The sequence below is a fragment of the Triplophysa dalaica genome, chromosome 15 (assembly GCF_015846415.1).
Source record: "Triplophysa dalaica isolate WHDGS20190420 chromosome 15, ASM1584641v1, whole genome shotgun sequence".
NCBI lineage: Eukaryota > Metazoa > Chordata > Actinopteri > Cypriniformes > Nemacheilidae > Triplophysa > Triplophysa dalaica.
This window is the reverse complement of record NC_079556.1, coordinates 10,882,446-10,899,344: the sequence shown is the minus strand read 5'-3', so window position 1 is coordinate 10,899,344 and position 16,899 is coordinate 10,882,446. Positions and strand designations below refer to the sequence as shown.

Here is a 16,899-nt window from a genome sequence, read left to right as displayed (position 1 = left end):
CTCCATCAAGCCTGGAATAACAATCTTTTGTATGTAGCCTAAACATTTCTGTGTCAATGCGTGTAATCCGACACAGGCCTCAATCTGGGCAGATTAAACAGCACTGCCAGTATAACAGACATATGGGAGAGAGCATGAAAGCAACCCTGAGGTGCCTTCACTGAGATCACTCAATTACTAAGATATTTATCCATTATATATCTATGTTTCTTTCTTTGTCTATCTCTCTGTTACACGGCATGGGTTTATAGATAAAAATATATGTTTTATTTTAGTCTATTTACTCTAATATTCACTGCTCGTGTTTTAAAAATGAATACACAAGACTGCACTACTTTCCCTCATATTAGCACACTTGCAAGGCCCCTTACAAAATAAAAATCCTCACCTAACAGGATAGAGAAGAGCGTGGTAATTTTATCATAACTAGTTCTAAATTACACAGTAGCCATAAAGCAACTCGATAAATAAAAAAATAGGTCTCTCTAGTCAAGTAATCGCTTAATAATAACATAATTTAGATTTGATCTGATACCAAACATGTTATGAATCCCAAAAGCATGTTGCATGATCTCTCCTTTTCATCTGGATTGTTGATCCTTTCCATGCCCTTATTATTAAGGCCTGTCAAGAGATTATTGATTCACACTGTTAATTCAATCCTAATTTAATTTACTTCGTGTCTGCGTAAATTAATTAGTTGACATCTGGGGTGAGGCTTATGTAGAAACAAAATATACTGTATCTCTATCTGCTTTTCTGACATCGCTGTCTCCCGGTGATCCTGCTGGTCATATTAGCCTTTTACATTTTTCGGTTTTGGTTATTAAATTCTGTCCTTTTGTGTTTGGTGTGCATCCAGAAAACACTAACCTAAAGGATGCTCATTGTACTTTTGTTCTTTTGATAAAAAGCATGTTGTGTTAATTGTAACTGTTATTAAGGTCTAAATTTATTGAGGTCATGGTAAACATGATTGAGACGTTTTCCATTTTCATCATTGTAGTTTTATTGCTGTTTTCTCAGAATTCCCTCACTCTCACTAAGGGGAATCATGAATTACTGTAAAGCGACTCCAGCTAATCCTACAATGTCACTAATAGCAGCCATGAAGCATGACAAAGGGACAAACTGGTTTTATCTGCAGCTCCAAAGGTTTGCAAATCTTATTTCTAATCAGATTGTGATGAACACCAAGATGAAAGCACAGGTAATTCGAATATTTGAAAATACCCCTGAAAGCAATTTAACTTTGATTACTAGACAGTGAAAATGTATTAATGTACATCAAATGGTTTTGAATTATTAATTGATTTCTATATTTCTATTAATTAATTGCTTGCAGTAATTTCATGGTGGCTGATCTCATAGCTATTCTTGAGTTGTTGCACGAATTACATAATAGATGAACAATGCAATTTTGTTTTAGTAGACATGCCTGTCCTGATGATTAAGAATAATGCATTTTTTCAAATAAGTAGCTTATTATTCAAACCATAAATAGTTATTATAAGTGAGTATGTTTATATTAGGCACACATTTTAACTAATCTTTATACATAAGCATGCATTATTTAAATCACAAATACCTCATCTCTTTGGGAATACTAAATCCATAAGGGAAATATGTTGAAAACAAATTAAACAAAAAAATCACCCACAAGACAAGGACCCTTAGACAACCCCAGTATTAAAACCATATTAATTCTAACCTCATTCGTTACCTTAAATCTAAAATTATGACTGTGTGCGTTACTTTGTCAATGTGTGCAATACTGCAGATGATCAACTGCACATTGCAAGAATTGCAAATATGTAATATAAAGAGACGTTTAGTTCCCTCTAGTGACAGAGAAAGGAAACGTGCATGGGGTTTGTGGAAAGCGGTTCTTTACTGCCCCCTGCTGGATATTTGCGTCACTCGCCTAAACTACCTGGAACTTCCTATGGAAATATAAAATACAAACATAAAGTGCTAAGTGTTTATGTACGTCTTCGATGTATTTTGTGAGATTATTAACTTTATAATCTAATTTATTGACGTTTTGTTAATTAAAATCTAAAAAGAATTACGCCAATAGATAACGGCGCGCAAATTTTATTTTCGAAACGGAAATGACGTGATTTGTTGTCACCCATCCTCCGCGCTGTCGTCATCAGTGGCATGGATTGGAAAACCGATTGAGTGACTACCGTTACCTTCGCGAGTCTCGCTGGATTATAGCCGCTTTCAAAATTTGAAATGTTAATGACTGGGCTTTAAATATCGCCCATATAAGCCACACCGTGAACATTAATTGTGCTAAAATACGCGTGTTTTCTCTACTTCTCTTGTTACGATTCTTACGTAGCTAGCAAGTTTTGCTCCCGCAACCAAAATGGCGGACAATGAAGACGATAATAATTCAGCGTCCAGCTCTGCTGCAGCTAAAATGGAAAACGTGGACTCCGGCGGCTCTCTGCAGTCCGAGGCAACACAAACTGCAGCCGGGGGTGAAAACAATCCCCAGGGAGAGAGTAATGAACCATGCACCGTGAACCCGTCTGAAGAAGGGGGCGTTGATCAAGGCCTCACCGAGGTAACGTTAATGCACAGCGACTCGGGGATGGATGTGAAAGTTGTGGACGGTAACATTACTCAAGAAGTGATCGGGCAGATAGTGGCCGGCGAGGTAGTGACCGATCCGAGTATCATAGCGTCTTATATTCAGAGTGCTGCGGAGGCTGGTGTGACCGCTGAATGCACCACCGTCAGCGGTGAAGTCTTGAGCGCGCTCTCGCCGACGACCACTATCATTTACGTGCAGCCTGACGGCAGTTTTGTGGAGAGTTCGGGGTTGTCGGCCGAGGAGCAGCAACAGTTAATCGAGCAGTTAGCAAAACAACAGTTAGTCCATGTGGCGGGGAGCGAGGCGGCTTTGAAATCCACGGCTCCCATCGTGGACGTGCAGCAGCTTATAGTGAATAAAGCGCAGGTGATCGCCCAGGCAGAGACCGCTGCTGCTTATACAACGAGCCCGAAGACCCTGCAGAGAGCTGTCACGTCGCATCCGACATCTCACATTACGTTTGATGCGACTAATTTGCAGGCGGCGGCGGCGATTCAACCGCAGCCCGTGAGCGTCGTGCAGAACGCGTCGCAGCAGCTGCAGAGCGCCGCCAAACAGGTCGCGCTGCAGCACTCGCAGAACGGCGCGCACACGACCAGCTCAAAGGTAAGACGATAACGGCTTTAACAAGGACAGTGTTTTGTATTTTAATGTTACATGCATGCTGTGGTTACTATACGAGATTGTGTATTATGTGTTTAAATACAATTCACACAGGCATTTGTGTATTATGCGAAATATTCCAGTATTTAAAAGAGTAATTCACCTTAGAAATGAAAATGATGTCCTTTTCTCACCCTCTTGTCATTTCAAACCTGTATGACTTTATTTCTTCCGCAGAGGACAAAATATATTTCGAAGAAAGTTGTTAAAAGCCCCCATTCACTTGCATTGTTTACAATAGAAGTTAATGGGGGACTGTGCTGTTCTGTTACCGACATTATTCAAAATATCTTCTTTTTGTGTTCTGCAGAAGAAAGTAAGTCATACAGGCATGTAAATGATGACAGAATTTAAATTTGGAGGTGAACTGCATCTTAATGGTGTTTTATTGGTTCTCACTCACCATCCCAACACCTGTGACGGTTTCTATGTTTTTATGAAAACCTGTGACTGAATGTTGTCTTCCTCACTTTGAATCATTAAGGCAGGTGAGCCCATCCAAATTCAAGTGCAGATCCCACCGAAGTCAGACAACAAGCAGCCCCAGACAACTCCAATTACAATTTTTCAGCCACATAATCTCTCTGCCGGTCAGCCGATTGTAAAGGTATCAACTATAGGGACATTGAGCAGCCCACAGGTGATCCACATTACGCCTATGCCTGGACAACAGCAGTATTTCTTACAAAACCCAAATGATCCTCCTATCCAGCTTCTCCTTCAGAAACCAACTCCTGTGGTTAGCACCATTACTGTTCCCGTCACCCATACGGTTGTTCCTGCGGCTTCCGTGGTCAAGTACCCATCAGCCAAACCTGCTATCAGCCCAGCCCCGACTACAAAGATCTTTGTACCGACATGCAAACCTGCTGTTGTCCAAGCCATGCCTACAAAGATCCTCACGCCATCAGCCAAACCTGCCCTGGTCCAAACCACGACCACAAAGGTTCTTACACCGTCAATCAAACCTGCCGTTCTCCAAGGCACGCCCACTAAGGTCCTGCCACCGTCAGTCAAACCCTCTGTTGTCCTAACTCCCCCCGCAAAGATCCTTGCACCATCACCCAAACCCGGTGCTGTCCCAGCAACACCCACAAAGATCCTCACCCCGTCTACGGAAGTTTTATCCCCTCCAGCCAAGATTACAATGCCTACCAAAGTCGTAACTGCTTCAACCCAAGCCACCGGAAAGGAAAAACCGAAAGTGAAGAATCGAGAGAAGAAGCCACAAAAAATCAAGACCCGCTCCGGTCGGGTGTCCAGACCACCTAAGCACAAGGTGAAAGACTATAAGTTTATTAAAAACGAGGATTTAGCAGAAAGCCACCAGTCGGACTCGGATGACTACTCTGAGATTAGTGTGGAGGATGAGGATGGAGAGGAGCGCAGGAAGAAGAGCTCGGATGTGACCCTCAACCTTCGTGACAAAGCCTTTAAATGTGAAACCTGTGAGAAAGCCTACATTGGTGTCGCTGGTTTGAACAGACACTATAAGCTAAATCCCACACATGACAAGAACCAGACAGCCTCCCGAGCAGAAGACGACAGCAACATTACAGAGGAACAAGCAACAGGAACTGAAGTTCCTGATTCTAGTCTTGCAAAAGTACAAAGTATTCAAAAAGTAAGATGATTTGATTTATTTTTTCTCTTCACACTTTTCCTGAGTTCTTGTTTGCATAACTTATTAATTAGCCTTGATCGAGTCTATAATATAGTTTTTATGTAGAAGTAGAGAAGTTTAACCTGTTGGCTAATGTAAGAGTACTTGTATAATGTAAGAATGCTTAAAATGTTACACACTTTACAGGTTCAAGAAACTCTGAATGTCGAAGTCAGGAGACCCGGGCGGCCCAGAGGACCAGGGAGACCTGGTCGCCCTAGAAGGCCTGGTCGACCACCTAAGAGAGGACGTCCAGGACGGCCACCCAAATATCCCGGAGGAATGAGTTTGGAGCAACAAGCACAAAGACAGAGAAATCGTCTGAGAGAAGTATGTTTTAGAGATTATTTATATGTATTCTGTATACAGTCAGATCAAGCGCAAACATACATATTTCCTGTTCACTGAATGTAGGGGTGGGTGAACAAAATCGAACACCTATTTCCATAAATGAGAAACGGCATATTCACCAAATGTATTTGTTTTATACTAAGTTAGTTCAAACTTTTCATTTGCGAAATTACATACCATAACAAACAAGCTTTTATCAAAGTTTTCACCAAACTGATAGTTCAGAAGTCAACATTTGTTGGTTTGAATATACATTACATGTGAGGTGTTTTTAACATTTTTAAGCATTATTATCTGGCAAGTGCCACTTTCAGAATTGTCACATCCATGACAATCCATATTTCGCATTAATGGCACTTGAAAATGGAAAACTATTACATTTTTTATGAGGCATTTCTACTCCATTTATTGGGTATTATTGCGTCTGGTCTGTGCATTTTAATTTACAGAAATCCAACAAAATGTTGTCTCTCAAAAACTTTTCAAAAAAACTTTTCGAAATTTTCAATACACACGATGACGCATGTTTATTTCCCTTTTTAAAACAGAAAACTATTTTTTTTTCCAATGTCTGTACTTAAGTATCATGGGTTTAGTGAGATAAAAACAGATGGTTCAATACATTGACATATACTGTACATTCTCTGAGTGTTTATATGTCACATACATAACTCAAAATGTTACACTTTAATTGCCCGTTTATTTGTTTTCACAATGTAATTGTGTTATTTTGTAATATGTTTTACATGTAATAGTTCACCCAAACATTACAATTTTGACTAACATTCTTCAACATATTTTCCTTTGTGGACTTCGGAAGAAAGAAAGTCATACAGGTTTGCATTCACAAGAATTTGAGTAAATGATAATAGGATCTTTTTTTTTTGGGTGAACTTTCTCTGAGTGCAATTTGTCGAATCGCTGTTTTTAATAGTTGAATATTATTTATCTTCTCAGTTTATTAAGCAGTACGATGATGAAGACCTCATGGAAATAGTTCTTCCACGTCTAGCCAGAGTCATGACCGTATGGGAGTTTGTGTTGATGAAGGTATGCTGTGGACATTCTAAACGTGTAGGAGCCTAAGAACCTCGATTTTAAAGCACAATTTACAGTAGCATTGAGATTTTTGAAGCTAGTTAAGGTATCAAAATTCCCATGATTGGAAAGTCATTGGGAATTTGGGAGCCATTTGATGCAAGCTCACAGTGTCCCTTCCCCTAAAGGTGGAAAAGGGCTATCCATCAAAGCAACAGTTCCCTAGTGTGTATCGAGAGTTTGAGCAACTACACAGCCAGGTGAAAGAGATGGCCCTGGAGTATCTTCATACTTCACCAGCCAGTCGGCCAGCTATAGAGGTCAACAACATGGGGGTAAGACATTCAGTCCTCACAGCTGTTATCAAGTTATCACACCTCTGTTACATAATTTTGTTTTGTTTTTGCAGGTTTTACAATCTCTAGGTATAACAGATCCTAATGCGCTGAAACTCCTGAATTCCTCAGAAGGGCAACAGAGTCAAAAGACAGATCAGCCAGAGATAAGAACAAATCAAGCCACCAAGAGCCTGCGGAACATTGAGGTAAGACATTAACAGTTTTGTGTGTTTTTGAATAAATGAATCATTTCATTTTATGTTCACAACGTTTTGTATTCATTGCTTATCAATGGTAAGACTTGAAGACTGTTTTCAGTGGCTAAACTTTATTAATAATAATTATTTATTCTCTGACGAAACGCACAGAATGCCAAAATGTTGCCTCCTGCAAAAAGGTTCAAGATAGAAAACTGCAACGAGGAAACAAACGGCTATCAAGTTAACCAGAATGGCATCCAGAAGGATGAGACAGCAGATGTCTCCTCTGTGCTCCGAAAGCCTCAGGTGGTGTTGACCAGACTGGAGAACTTGACTTCTGTAGGTGTAACTGCTGAAGATGGCACACAGAACATCGAAAATGCTGCTCCCCCGAGGACGGAGGAAGAACCGATGGAAACAGATCCCCCACCTTCTGATTCCGACAATACGAAACCTGACGAAGACCCCGATCCGGAGATCTCCAAGGTTCTAAACAGCAGCGTGGCTGTCGATATCGCAGATCAGATGAAACAACTGGAACAGGCTTTGAGCACAGACCTAGAATGTAAGAACTCCCAAGAACCCCCTCTGCAAGAGGTTCAAGAGGCCCAGGCCGATGCTCTTGAAGAGCCCGCAGCCAATCAGGAGGTCCAGGCTGTACTTGAGCAAGAATCTCCGGTTATTATCCAGACGGCCGAGGGGCTTGTTATGCAAAGCGCAGAGGAGTTAGCTGCCAAAGGCATTGTCATCGTCAACGGGCCCGATGGGACCATGATGCACATCGAGGCGCCCGAAGGGGTTCCTTTAGAGACCGTTCACGCCCTGCTCGGCATTGAAACCGAAAGAAAGACTTGATTGATTCGCATGATCAATTCCTGTTCTTGTCCATTAATCACAACAAGAATACGTTCTTTCTGTGTAATGGTGTTTTTCAATGAACTTTTTATTGCATTCTTTGTAAATTTGTATAAAAAAACAGTATTATCCTAAGTGTTTTTTTTTCTGTTTATATGAAAATGTCAGCGTTCTTTTGGAATTTAAGACCATGTTGATTTGTGTTTGCATATCTTAACTACAATTTGTTTTTGGAGTCCTTATCTATGTAGCTGGTTCAGCAGTGTAATGTGTTTTTTAAAGGGATAGATCCCCCAATTATGAAAATTCTGTCATCATTTACTCCACCTCAGATTGTTCCAAAACTTTATAAATGTCTTTGTTCCGCTAAACACAAAGGAAGAGATTTGGAAAAATACTAGTAACCAAACAATTTCATCCCCCATTGACTGTCATAGTAGGGAAAATAAATACTACACGAGTCAATAGGATACAGCCTATGTTTGGTTACTGACATTATTCCAAATATCTTTCTTTTTGTTTAGCAGAACACTGACATTTATACAGGTTTGGAGGTAAACTGACAGAATTTACATTTTTGGGTGATCTTTCCCTTTAAGGAGAATGAAACTGATGAGTTGACACACTGAAAATTTTGGAGGGTTTCCTCATGGTTTCATTTGGTTAAAGCCATGCTTTATTGGTGCTTATGAGAAAGAAATCTGCCAAATTCAATTATTGCAAGATTTAGAAATGAGAAACACAAAAGTGTCTAAAAAACACTTTATTTGTCCACACATTATTCCATTTAGTGAAATATATAAAGAATAGTTTATGTCGGAGACCCAAGCTATAGTTGCAGTTCAGTGATACCACATGATAAGTCATTTTTATTCACACAAGTTTCATTATCAATTAGTTCCCTTTAGTTTTGGACCGAAAACACAATATTTTGTTTTTTTCGTCTTACATGGTAACAGGGTGGATGTTGCTGTTTTATAACATGTCACTCCAAACAGCGACAGATAGCTCTAGATTTGTAAAACAAAGGGAAGACATGATGCGCTTATAGTATTAAACGGCAGCCGCGGCTATGTTCTGTTGTTTATGTAACTTAGTTGTTTGTCAAGTGCAAGTCATTTGAAAAGTTGTTGCACTATTTTATTACTTTTTATATAATCTCTGGTTTACTGTTTTTTGAAACATCTCGGCATTTTTAATACAAAGGGACATGTTCAAACATGACATTAAAACTTTTGTGAGTGAGCTTTTGGAATTAAGATTGTGTATTGTAAAGAAACCTTCAAATTGGAAACTTTCACAAAGCAGTGCAGCATTTGATTTGTGAGTATAGAAATGTGAAGAGTAATCCAAGATTTTATCAAAGCTGAATTACAGAGATCTGTGACCCGTTTCCAACAGCAAACTTTCCAGTTGCAGTTTTCCACTGTCTTCAATGTAAGGTTGATAGAGCCATGATGACAGATAAACCATGGAGAGATCAGCGTTAGAAGTGTGAGCTAATTCATGTAGGATAGTCTGCTTTAGGGCAAGCTCCTGCTTGTAAGATTCGTAAAGTTTGGAAGATACATCAGCTGCAATGGAATAAACAAGTCCCATGAACATATAATAGGGTAGGCACATGGTCTTAATTTACATAAGACAGTATTTCCACATTCAAGATTCACTAATACTATCAACATAATATGAAATAGGATGAAGTAAAACACTATAGTTGATTCCCATTAAGCTATTTAGTAACACATTTGCAGGGTGAATACAGCACAAACATCTTTAACATACGATTAGATCCAATACTTAAAGAAAAGATTTTGACAACTGAAAATTGTTTATTAACCCTTAAGAAATATCTGTAACTAAAACAATCTTAAAATATTAATGGAACCGTTTCGATCATGTCCCTCTCTTACCAAACAGTTGTATGGGCCAAGTAAGAAACAGTGGTGCTGGTCTTCCTTTTTCTCCATACTGAACTGCTTCTAACTCACAAATCCAACGCTCAGCATGGACCATCTTCTCCATCCTTAACAGTATATTTGCCTTTGGAGACGAACAATTTTGACATTATAAATAATTTACAAACATTTAAAATGAGTATTATCATTTTAAAATAAAATACCATTTTGTCAACAACGTCCTTTAATTTGACACATTCATCCTCCAGCTCTCTGTTGCCCGGTTTCAGATTGCTCTCTGAATGGGTCATATCAGCAGAGTCTCCTTCCATCACAACATCAGACTCACTTACTGATCTGGAATCAGAGATGACGAAGAACCGTTTTTACAACGTATTTTGTAGATAGTACACAGTTAGGTCAACATTAAACTTACTTTTTGCTCAGTCCTAGATTGACTATTTTAGTCGCAATGGTGGACCCCTCATCATTCAGGCGTTCCCATTTCAGGATGAGATTGTGCCAGTCAGCGGCGTCATCCTTTAACTTTCTGGCACTGCCTGTCAGATTGCCCTTTCTTCCCGGAGTTGTGGCTTCAGACATTATACAGCCATATAACTGGTACGATCTCGAATAAATAGAAATATTTAGCATTAACTGAAGTTAAGCCATTGAGGTTATGTAACGCTTACTGACTTTTTACGAGATCGTTTTACCTATTATATTCCGTCCGTAAAATAATTTTAAGTGAATATCATTTTAACAACAACACTGCTAACACTCACATGTTAGTTCCACTCGCTCTACGTCTTTCATCATTGTATGAGAAAACCTCCTAGCGCCGCCTACTGGAGGACATTATCATAACATTAAACCTATTAGGTTTTAAGGAATAATCTCCAAATTTAAATTCTGTCATCATTTATTCACCTTCCTGTCTTTCAGTGAATGACTCTTCCTTCTGTGGAACACAAAATAAGATATTTTGAGAAAGTAAATTATGAGCAAATGTTTTTTGGTTACCAACATTTGTCAAAATATCTTCTTTTGTGTTCTGAAAAAAATCACAAACGATGAAAGAAGTTTCATTTTGGGGTGAACTATCCCTTAAAAAGCCAAGTTATATGCCGTGATTTACGTGTTACTGTGAGTGAGAGGACTAAATGTTTATTGTTTAATATTGGTTATAAAAAATGTAATTAAAAATAGCATACGCTATGGCCAGTATGAAATTATACTCTGCCTTCAAATGACTAAGGTGTAGTTGTTTTGATTAAGTTCTTGATTAATGATATATCAAAAAACATAATTCTTTTAGATTTAATGGGCATAAAGGGTAATTGTACTGGTTTTAAAATAAACTATATGGATCTCCTGGTATTACATTGGCTCCTGTTAGAGTTATGTGGTTTTAATAGGAGCCACTAGAACACATTTTGGAAATATGAAAAAATTAAAAAAGATCATATGTTAAAGCATTTAATCCAAAGCATTTGTAACAGAAACCATCAGAATTCAGTACTACAATATGTTCCTGGAATTTATGATTTTGATAACTGTGTGTAAAGTAAGGGATAATGTACAGGCAGCCGGTTGTTATCGCAGAAATAAGCCCCGACAGTGTGATCAGGTCGTTTCACACTGAAGAGGCTTATTTCGCAAATACAGCAGGCTGCTTGTACACTATCCCTCTAATTACACAAAAAGACAATTTGGTGACTATAATGAATTAAATAAATACAATTTCATATGTGTTTTTAAGAGATACATTTATATTTAATTTGTCCAAAAAAAACGTTCATTCATTCACTCATGCATTTGGCAGATGCTTTTATCCAAAGCGACTTACATTGCATTATCCTATACATTTAAACATAGGTATGTGCAATCCCCTGGGATCGAATCCCACAACCTTGCGTTGTTAAGGCAATGCTCCTACCACAGAGCTACAGGAAAGCAGTTTGAGCAGTTGTCATCTGAGAATAACGAACCTGCAAATGTCGCGACTGGCCAATCCGAATCAAGCCTTCCAACCAGCCGTGTAATAAGAATAAATAAAACACAAGTCTATTTACCATTTAATATGTAAGCATTTTGCTCCTTTTATTGTAAACATTTTTGCACTAGAAGATCATCACATTTTTATAAACATTTATGTTAAGTGGTGCATATGACACTATGTGCCAGGTAAAGTTTCTTAATGCGTGACTGCATGTTGCGTATGGCAGTTCAGTCAGTTTTTGTAGTGCGGTGATGACCAGCATGTGTGTGCGGTTGATTATTGTTGCAGCTTGCAATCCCCCTGTCCTCACCACACTGTGTTGTGTACAGACTGTATAATCGCTTTGCTAAAGCATCAGCTTCCTCCACCCCTTCACAGCTCTTCTGCCAGCTCTGGGGAATGGTCTCAATGCCATAATGTGCTCCAGCGATTGCGCCTGCCATGCAAGCAATGGTGTCTGTGTCACCACCCAGAGCCAAGCTGTAGGCTATCGTCATCTCCAGGCCTCCGAATTGCTCTGGTAGCCCTTCCCTTGGCTCCAAACAATGCAGAACACAGAAGATGGCAGTGGGCACCGACTGTAACGCAGCGATGCCATTCCCTAATGAAGAAAAGCATATACGTTAAGCTCTAGTGGGCTTATCATAGAGATAGAATTGGTATATCAGCACTAACCCAATTCGGATATGACCTCCTCAATGCTCACGCTGTTTCTTTCCATAAGTTCTTTCACTCTTTGCAAACGATCGCAATAGGGTAGCTCTGATAAATTCAGTCTGTGAAGAGAAACAGCACAATGTGCGAGTCTTCTACATGTGTTGCTCATAATCTAAAGTCAGTGTTTTGAGTGGTTCACTTACGCTTTAGCATCAAGCTGGGCCGTCTCTTCTTTTTCCAGTTGCTCCATTTCTGAAATCAGTCTGTCAATGAAATTACTTGGCAGTGCTAAAGCCCCTTGGAGAGAGAGATGGACGGCAAGGGCCTGCAATATTGCCCCGTTGTAGCCCAAAGAGCAGGAGTGTGTTAGCGTTGCGCCAAGCCGTGAAAACTGGCAAAAGCAAATTGAAAGAATATTTGCATCTCTGATTTGTTATTGTAACGTTTTTTATGACAGATATGTAGTCTGAGAAGTGAAGATGGTGCTTTACCCAATATCACACAACCACTTCCAATATGTTTTAGTCCAAAAACTAATTTAATGTTACTGCTAAGGGACTAAAAGCTCAGACTGCTTTGAGCGGTTGGACAAAGCCTTTAGATTGTATTACCTCCCGCACATCAGCTATATGTCTGAATGCCAGGGCAAAAGGTGCAGCTCTCATTGCACCCCCATTGCCGAAAGATCCACGGCCACCGAACTGAGCTTTTGCAGGCTGGAAGACATCCTTCAGATGGGGCGATGCAAGCTTTCGCAGTACCTGTATAACACCTGAGCCGTAACCACGCCCTGGAGCAAGCTTGTACTCGCTTGCGAACCTGAAATTACATTGGATAAAATGTCACAAAAGCTAGTGGCATCAAATACTTGCATCTAAGGCCCATCACTACGAATTAAATGGAATTTACCTTCGGGCCATGTCTAGTTCATCAAACTCTGCCCTGGTCAGAAGTGAATCAGCAACGCACCGCATCATGGCTGTGTCGTCACTATACTGAAGAATTCCTGGGGGAAATAATATAAAATGTTTGCTAAAAGCCAAAAACTAGGTTTGGAAAAGGAGCTTTCAATTAACATGTGTGGAGAATAATTACATTCAAGAAAACGATGGCTATTTATTGCATGCCATATCGTTCTATAGAGATTTTGTATGCGGACACTATTCGCTTTTACAAGATAATAGATGGATACTCACCATCGCCCCATGTGTCATCTTCCAATGCACCGAGATGCTGGAGAACCCGATCTAAAGGGACATCCACAGCACCTTCAAATTCACCGCCTATGCAATCTCCCAAAACAGCACCGACTAGAGCGCCGCGGAACCGGGACAACAACATCACCGGGGGTGCTGCTACACGCGCCGCAGCTGACATTTCTTGTTTTGTGTCACTCAATAGTCAAAAACTACGCAAATTAAGCACACTGAAATGTATCACATAAATGAATCGCGACAGGTGGCTGTCTGGTTTCTGTTTTTGTTTCCCTATAAGAGTCTTGTTGTCATTGTGACAAATATAAACGCATCATAAATCTTTACAGTTTTATTACCATGCAAACATGATCTTTGCTCTCGTTGATTTTTTTATATTGTTTAGAAACTACATAACTCTACTAATGCTTCCGTTATGACTGCAAAACGTTTTTGTTTATAAATTATTATATAAATTGAACATTACGCACAAACGAACACTAACGTTACCGCATGTATAGCTATCTCTGTTCAAACGGGTCGTGATTCGACACAATTTAAAATAATAAAATAAAGTTCAATCCCTGCATTAGGGGCAGATGTTCTTATATATATAGTTATATTTTGTTTGAATTTAAGTCATGCACGATGAACCTGTAAATGCAGGATAATTCCTTATTGTAGGTTTGTGAATCTGCGGATACGCTTCCGACATTGCGCATTGCGCAGTTCTGCTGCGCAGACAGGAAGTTTAATGAGCGTATTCAAAGAGGCGGGTAGATTGAAAACTTACTTGACTTTTTGAAGGTGTATCATATTTAGACTAAACACGTTACATTCAGGTAAGATACGTATTTTTTTAACGCTTTAAAATTACGCATCAATAAATTTGTCTTTTAAGAAATACAGCAGGACGTCGTAGCTGAGAACAAGATGCGCATTAGCTTGACAGTGTCAACAACATTCACTTATTGTTTAACAATGCCTCAGTTATTTTGCATCCTCTCAGAAATTAGTGGACCTTTAATATACTTTACTTTATTCTTGTGCATAAAATAACACTGTCCAGTGTTTCATTTTAATATTGAACTCAGCATTATTTTTAATAAACATTATTTACATCAGGTTTGGGAACACGTGTTATGAATCCGTGGGACCCCAATATTTACACAGTAACACCTGCTGCTAAGATTTTAGCCAGATGTGTAGCCAAAGGCACCATGACACAGGTAAACAATACATATGTGTGTTATGTGACACTTATTTTACAATGGCTGTGATAAATCATTTTATGGATTGTCATGTTATGGATTTTACAGGAGGAACTTAAAGCTGTTCCACAAGAGTCTGAAGTTTTTTCTTCATCTTTACTTGAGGTTGACCAGCTGAACAGAATCAAACAAGATCTTGATCAGGTTGAAATCAGACAGAAGGCGTCAAATTACTTCATCACTCAATTAAATGCAAAATTTTGATAAATGCCACAATTTCTTACTTTAGTTCCATATTGTTTTAGACAAATTTGGATTTAGACTTGCTGAAGTTGGAAAGAGATGGAGCGGATGTAACTCACAGCCATTATCTCAGTAAGTGTTGAAAAGGTAGTTGTGTAGCATGATATTTTCATGTAGATATACTTTTAAATAATATCTTGATTTGACTAATAAATATGTTTTGTTGTAAGGCCAAAGATTTTCTTCCTTGCAACAGTTCACATCTCACCTTCAGGATGTTTTGCGAGAACAGACAGTCCTGCGAGAACGACTCACGAAACCATTGTGTCAGCAGAATCTGCCCATTCAGGCTGATCTTAAGAGGTCAGAATTAACAATATGCCATATTATTATTGGATAAAATGTTTTTGGGGGCTTTTAAAATTGTTCTACAGCAATGTAATTGGTGTTGGTCTCCATGCTCAAAAGGATTTCTTTTATTAAAAGGATACTCTCCCGTTAAATGAAAATTCAGTCGTGAATTAATCGCCCTGAATTCATACAAAAAGCCAAGGACCTCCTTTCATCTTCGGAACAGAAATTAAGATTTCTGACTCCTGCTCATAGACAGTAACGTTACTGACATCATGCGCTTTGAATTATTCTTCAATGATTTTGTCTACAGATATGTGGTAGAACTGATGGGGATGGTAGTGGAGTTCATTCAGAACTTGGAAGTAAAAATTAAGATGGTTCGAGCAATTCCAACCACTGAGGATTCCCTGAGCAGTTTGGTAAGTTTATGATTTCTATATCAGGTTTAAAACTCTTCACTTATATACATTGCATAATGTGACAATGTGTATAATTTGACAATGGTCAATGAAAGCCATAATCATAAACGCATTCAGGGCCGTAATTACAGTTAAATCGCTGTAAAAAAAAAAAGATAATACTTGTTCAATTAACTTGTTTGAATTTCAACAAACTAAGTCATAATGTTAATCTTTAATGTGCATGGCCTTTAGTGCCTGCATGAACTCCCAGAATGTCTGGGAATACTCCTGGTGGGTTGGGGATCTCCTCTCCTGTCCTCCTTGACAGTCTGTGGTGCTACTTGATGGCTCTGGATAGGTTGATTGATATTCCTGAAGATTAACTGAATTGGTGTTAAGATGTGTTGATTAAGTGTTCCCCAAATTTTTTTGAGCAGTGTATTTGAATAGTACCATATAAGCATTGCTGTTGTTTTGAATGCCAGCAAGGGAATTCATATCAGCCATGTATGATAGCATCAAATGTGAGGGGGGCTTTACATCAACCCCTTACCCCTTATGCATATAAATGTAAAGGAATACAACTTCTAGACATTAATGTTGTAAACGGTTATATTTATTATATTGTAAGTGTCTATGGTAATAATCTTTCCATCACTCTTCATCAGAATAATGGCATGACTCAACTACTGGCTCAGGTCACTGAAGTTGAGAATCTGTACAAGCAAGTTCTTAAGAGACGGAGTCAGCCACAGATCAACGATGAAGATGGGTCAGTTGATAAAGCATATTAAAAAATTATGATAATGTTTAGTTAAACCTACTTTATGTTTAGCAAACTAATGGTCATCCGGGTTTGTCTAAACATTTTTTAAATAAATAATTGCAAGACTGTTGTCAAGATGAACAGTTGACTGCAGTTGTTTTTGCTTTCCATTTATTTTTTATTTCCCTTTATCTTTATTTGTTTTCATATGTTTCTCTTATGGCTGCCTTGTGTTCACTAATAAGTATCGTTGACATCCTACAGTGTCTGTTGATATATCTACACAGTATGTAAATAAGTCTATGGTCTTTCAACTTGTGCATTGTGTAAGTATTTGTTGATTTTAAATAAATGTTCTAATTACATCATTTCATTTATGGTCTGTGTGCTGCATGTATTGTCTTATTACTGACATATCCATATTTGACATGTTTGGACATTAGCTTGCCTATTGGAAATAG

At 38.8% G+C, this 16,899-nt stretch overlaps 4 protein-coding genes across 6 annotated transcripts; 2 read left to right on the top strand and 2 right to left on the bottom strand.

The window, feature by feature from the left end:
- Window positions 1-2,056: 2,056 nt before the first annotated feature.
- Window positions 2,057-8,962, top strand: znf839 (zinc finger protein 839). Its single transcript, XM_056768128.1, has 7 exons — window positions 2,057-3,214; window positions 3,756-4,895; window positions 5,082-5,264; window positions 6,243-6,335; window positions 6,512-6,658; window positions 6,733-6,867; window positions 7,030-8,962. The coding sequence occupies exons 1-7, from the start codon at window positions 2,378-2,380 to the stop codon at window positions 7,714-7,716; spliced, it is 3,222 nt and encodes a 1,073-aa protein (XP_056624106.1). The 5' UTR covers window positions 2,057-2,377; the 3' UTR covers window positions 7,717-8,962.
- On the bottom strand, window positions 8,465-10,419 carry cinp (cyclin dependent kinase 2 interacting protein). 3 transcript variants are annotated; one of them, XM_056768131.1, is made up of 5 exons: window positions 10,328-10,419; window positions 10,048-10,239; window positions 9,836-9,968; window positions 9,627-9,756; window positions 8,465-9,290 (listed from the first exon to the last, which is right to left on the bottom strand). In XM_056768131.1, the coding sequence occupies exons 2-5, from the start codon at window positions 10,212-10,214 to the stop codon at window positions 9,088-9,090; spliced, it is 633 nt and encodes a 210-aa protein (XP_056624109.1). In that variant the 5' UTR covers window positions 10,215-10,239; window positions 10,328-10,419; the 3' UTR covers window positions 8,465-9,087. The 3 variants fall into 3 exon arrangements, with proteins under 3 accessions (XP_056624109.1, XP_056624110.1, XP_056624108.1); XM_056768132.1 differs by having other exon boundaries at window positions 10,397-10,408; XM_056768130.1 differs by having other exon boundaries at window positions 10,048-10,411.
- A 1,262-nt stretch (window positions 10,420-11,681) lies between these two features.
- On the bottom strand, window positions 11,682-13,988 carry adprs (ADP-ribosylserine hydrolase). Its single transcript, XM_056768462.1, has 6 exons — window positions 13,467-13,988; window positions 13,180-13,276; window positions 12,882-13,089; window positions 12,474-12,661; window positions 12,289-12,389; window positions 11,682-12,214 (listed from the first exon to the last, which is right to left on the bottom strand). Exons 1-6 carry the CDS (start codon window positions 13,645-13,647, stop codon window positions 11,841-11,843), a joined length of 1,149 nt encoding a protein of 382 aa, XP_056624440.1. The 5' UTR covers window positions 13,648-13,988; the 3' UTR covers window positions 11,682-11,840.
- A 187-nt stretch (window positions 13,989-14,175) lies between these two features.
- Window positions 14,176-16,811, top strand: haus2 (HAUS augmin like complex subunit 2). Its single transcript, XM_056768463.1, has 7 exons — window positions 14,176-14,305; window positions 14,589-14,692; window positions 14,783-14,878; window positions 14,980-15,049; window positions 15,148-15,280; window positions 15,582-15,690; window positions 16,341-16,811. The coding sequence occupies exons 2-7, from the start codon at window positions 14,606-14,608 to the stop codon at window positions 16,464-16,466; spliced, it is 621 nt and encodes a 206-aa protein (XP_056624441.1). The 5' UTR covers window positions 14,176-14,305; window positions 14,589-14,605; the 3' UTR covers window positions 16,467-16,811.
- Window positions 16,812-16,899: the final 88 nt, after the last annotated feature.

What these genes read in the sequence shown, in the direction of transcription:
- adprs (XM_056768462.1), bottom strand. Translation starts at nt 13,647, where the DNA reads ATGTCAGCTGCGGCGCGTGTAGCAGCACCCCCGGTGATGTTGTTGTCC. An exon ending in AGATGACACATGGGGCGATG is followed by an intron (nt 13,277 to 13,466) that starts GTGAGTATCCAT and finishes TATTTCCCCCAG; the next exon opens with GAATTCTTCAGTATAGTGAC. An exon ending in GCCCAGCTTGATGCTAAAGC is followed by an intron (nt 12,390 to 12,473) that starts GTAAGTGAACCA and finishes TTCTCTTCACAG; the next exon opens with ACTGAATTTATCAGAGCTAC.
- cinp (XM_056768130.1), bottom strand. Translation starts at nt 10,265, where the DNA reads ATGCTAAATATTTCTATTTATTCGAGATCGTACCAGTTATATGGCTGT. An exon ending in AATCTAGGACTGAGCAAAAA is followed by an intron (nt 9,969 to 10,047) that starts GTAAGTTTAATG and finishes CTCTGATTCCAG; the next exon opens with ATCAGTAAGTGAGTCTGATG. An exon ending in AGGACGTTGTTGACAAAATG is followed by an intron (nt 9,757 to 9,835) that starts GTATTTTATTTT and finishes TCGTCTCCAAAG; the next exon opens with GCAAATATACTGTTAAGGAT.
- znf839 (XM_056768128.1), top strand. Translation starts at nt 2,378, where the DNA reads ATGGCGGACAATGAAGACGATAATAATTCAGCGTCCAGCTCTGCTGCA. An exon ending in AGAGAAATCGTCTGAGAGAA is followed by an intron (nt 5,265 to 6,242) that starts GTATGTTTTAGA and finishes TTATCTTCTCAG; the next exon opens with TTTATTAAGCAGTACGATGA. An exon ending in TAGAGGTCAACAACATGGGG is followed by an intron (nt 6,659 to 6,732) that starts GTAAGACATTCA and finishes TTGTTTTTGCAG; the next exon opens with GTTTTACAATCTCTAGGTAT.
- haus2 (XM_056768463.1), top strand. Translation starts at nt 14,606, where the DNA reads ATGAATCCGTGGGACCCCAATATTTACACAGTAACACCTGCTGCTAAG. An exon ending in AACTCACAGCCATTATCTCA is followed by an intron (nt 15,050 to 15,147) that starts GTAAGTGTTGAA and finishes TTTTGTTGTAAG; the next exon opens with GCCAAAGATTTTCTTCCTTG. An exon ending in AGGATTCCCTGAGCAGTTTG is followed by an intron (nt 15,691 to 16,340) that starts GTAAGTTTATGA and finishes ACTCTTCATCAG; the next exon opens with AATAATGGCATGACTCAACT.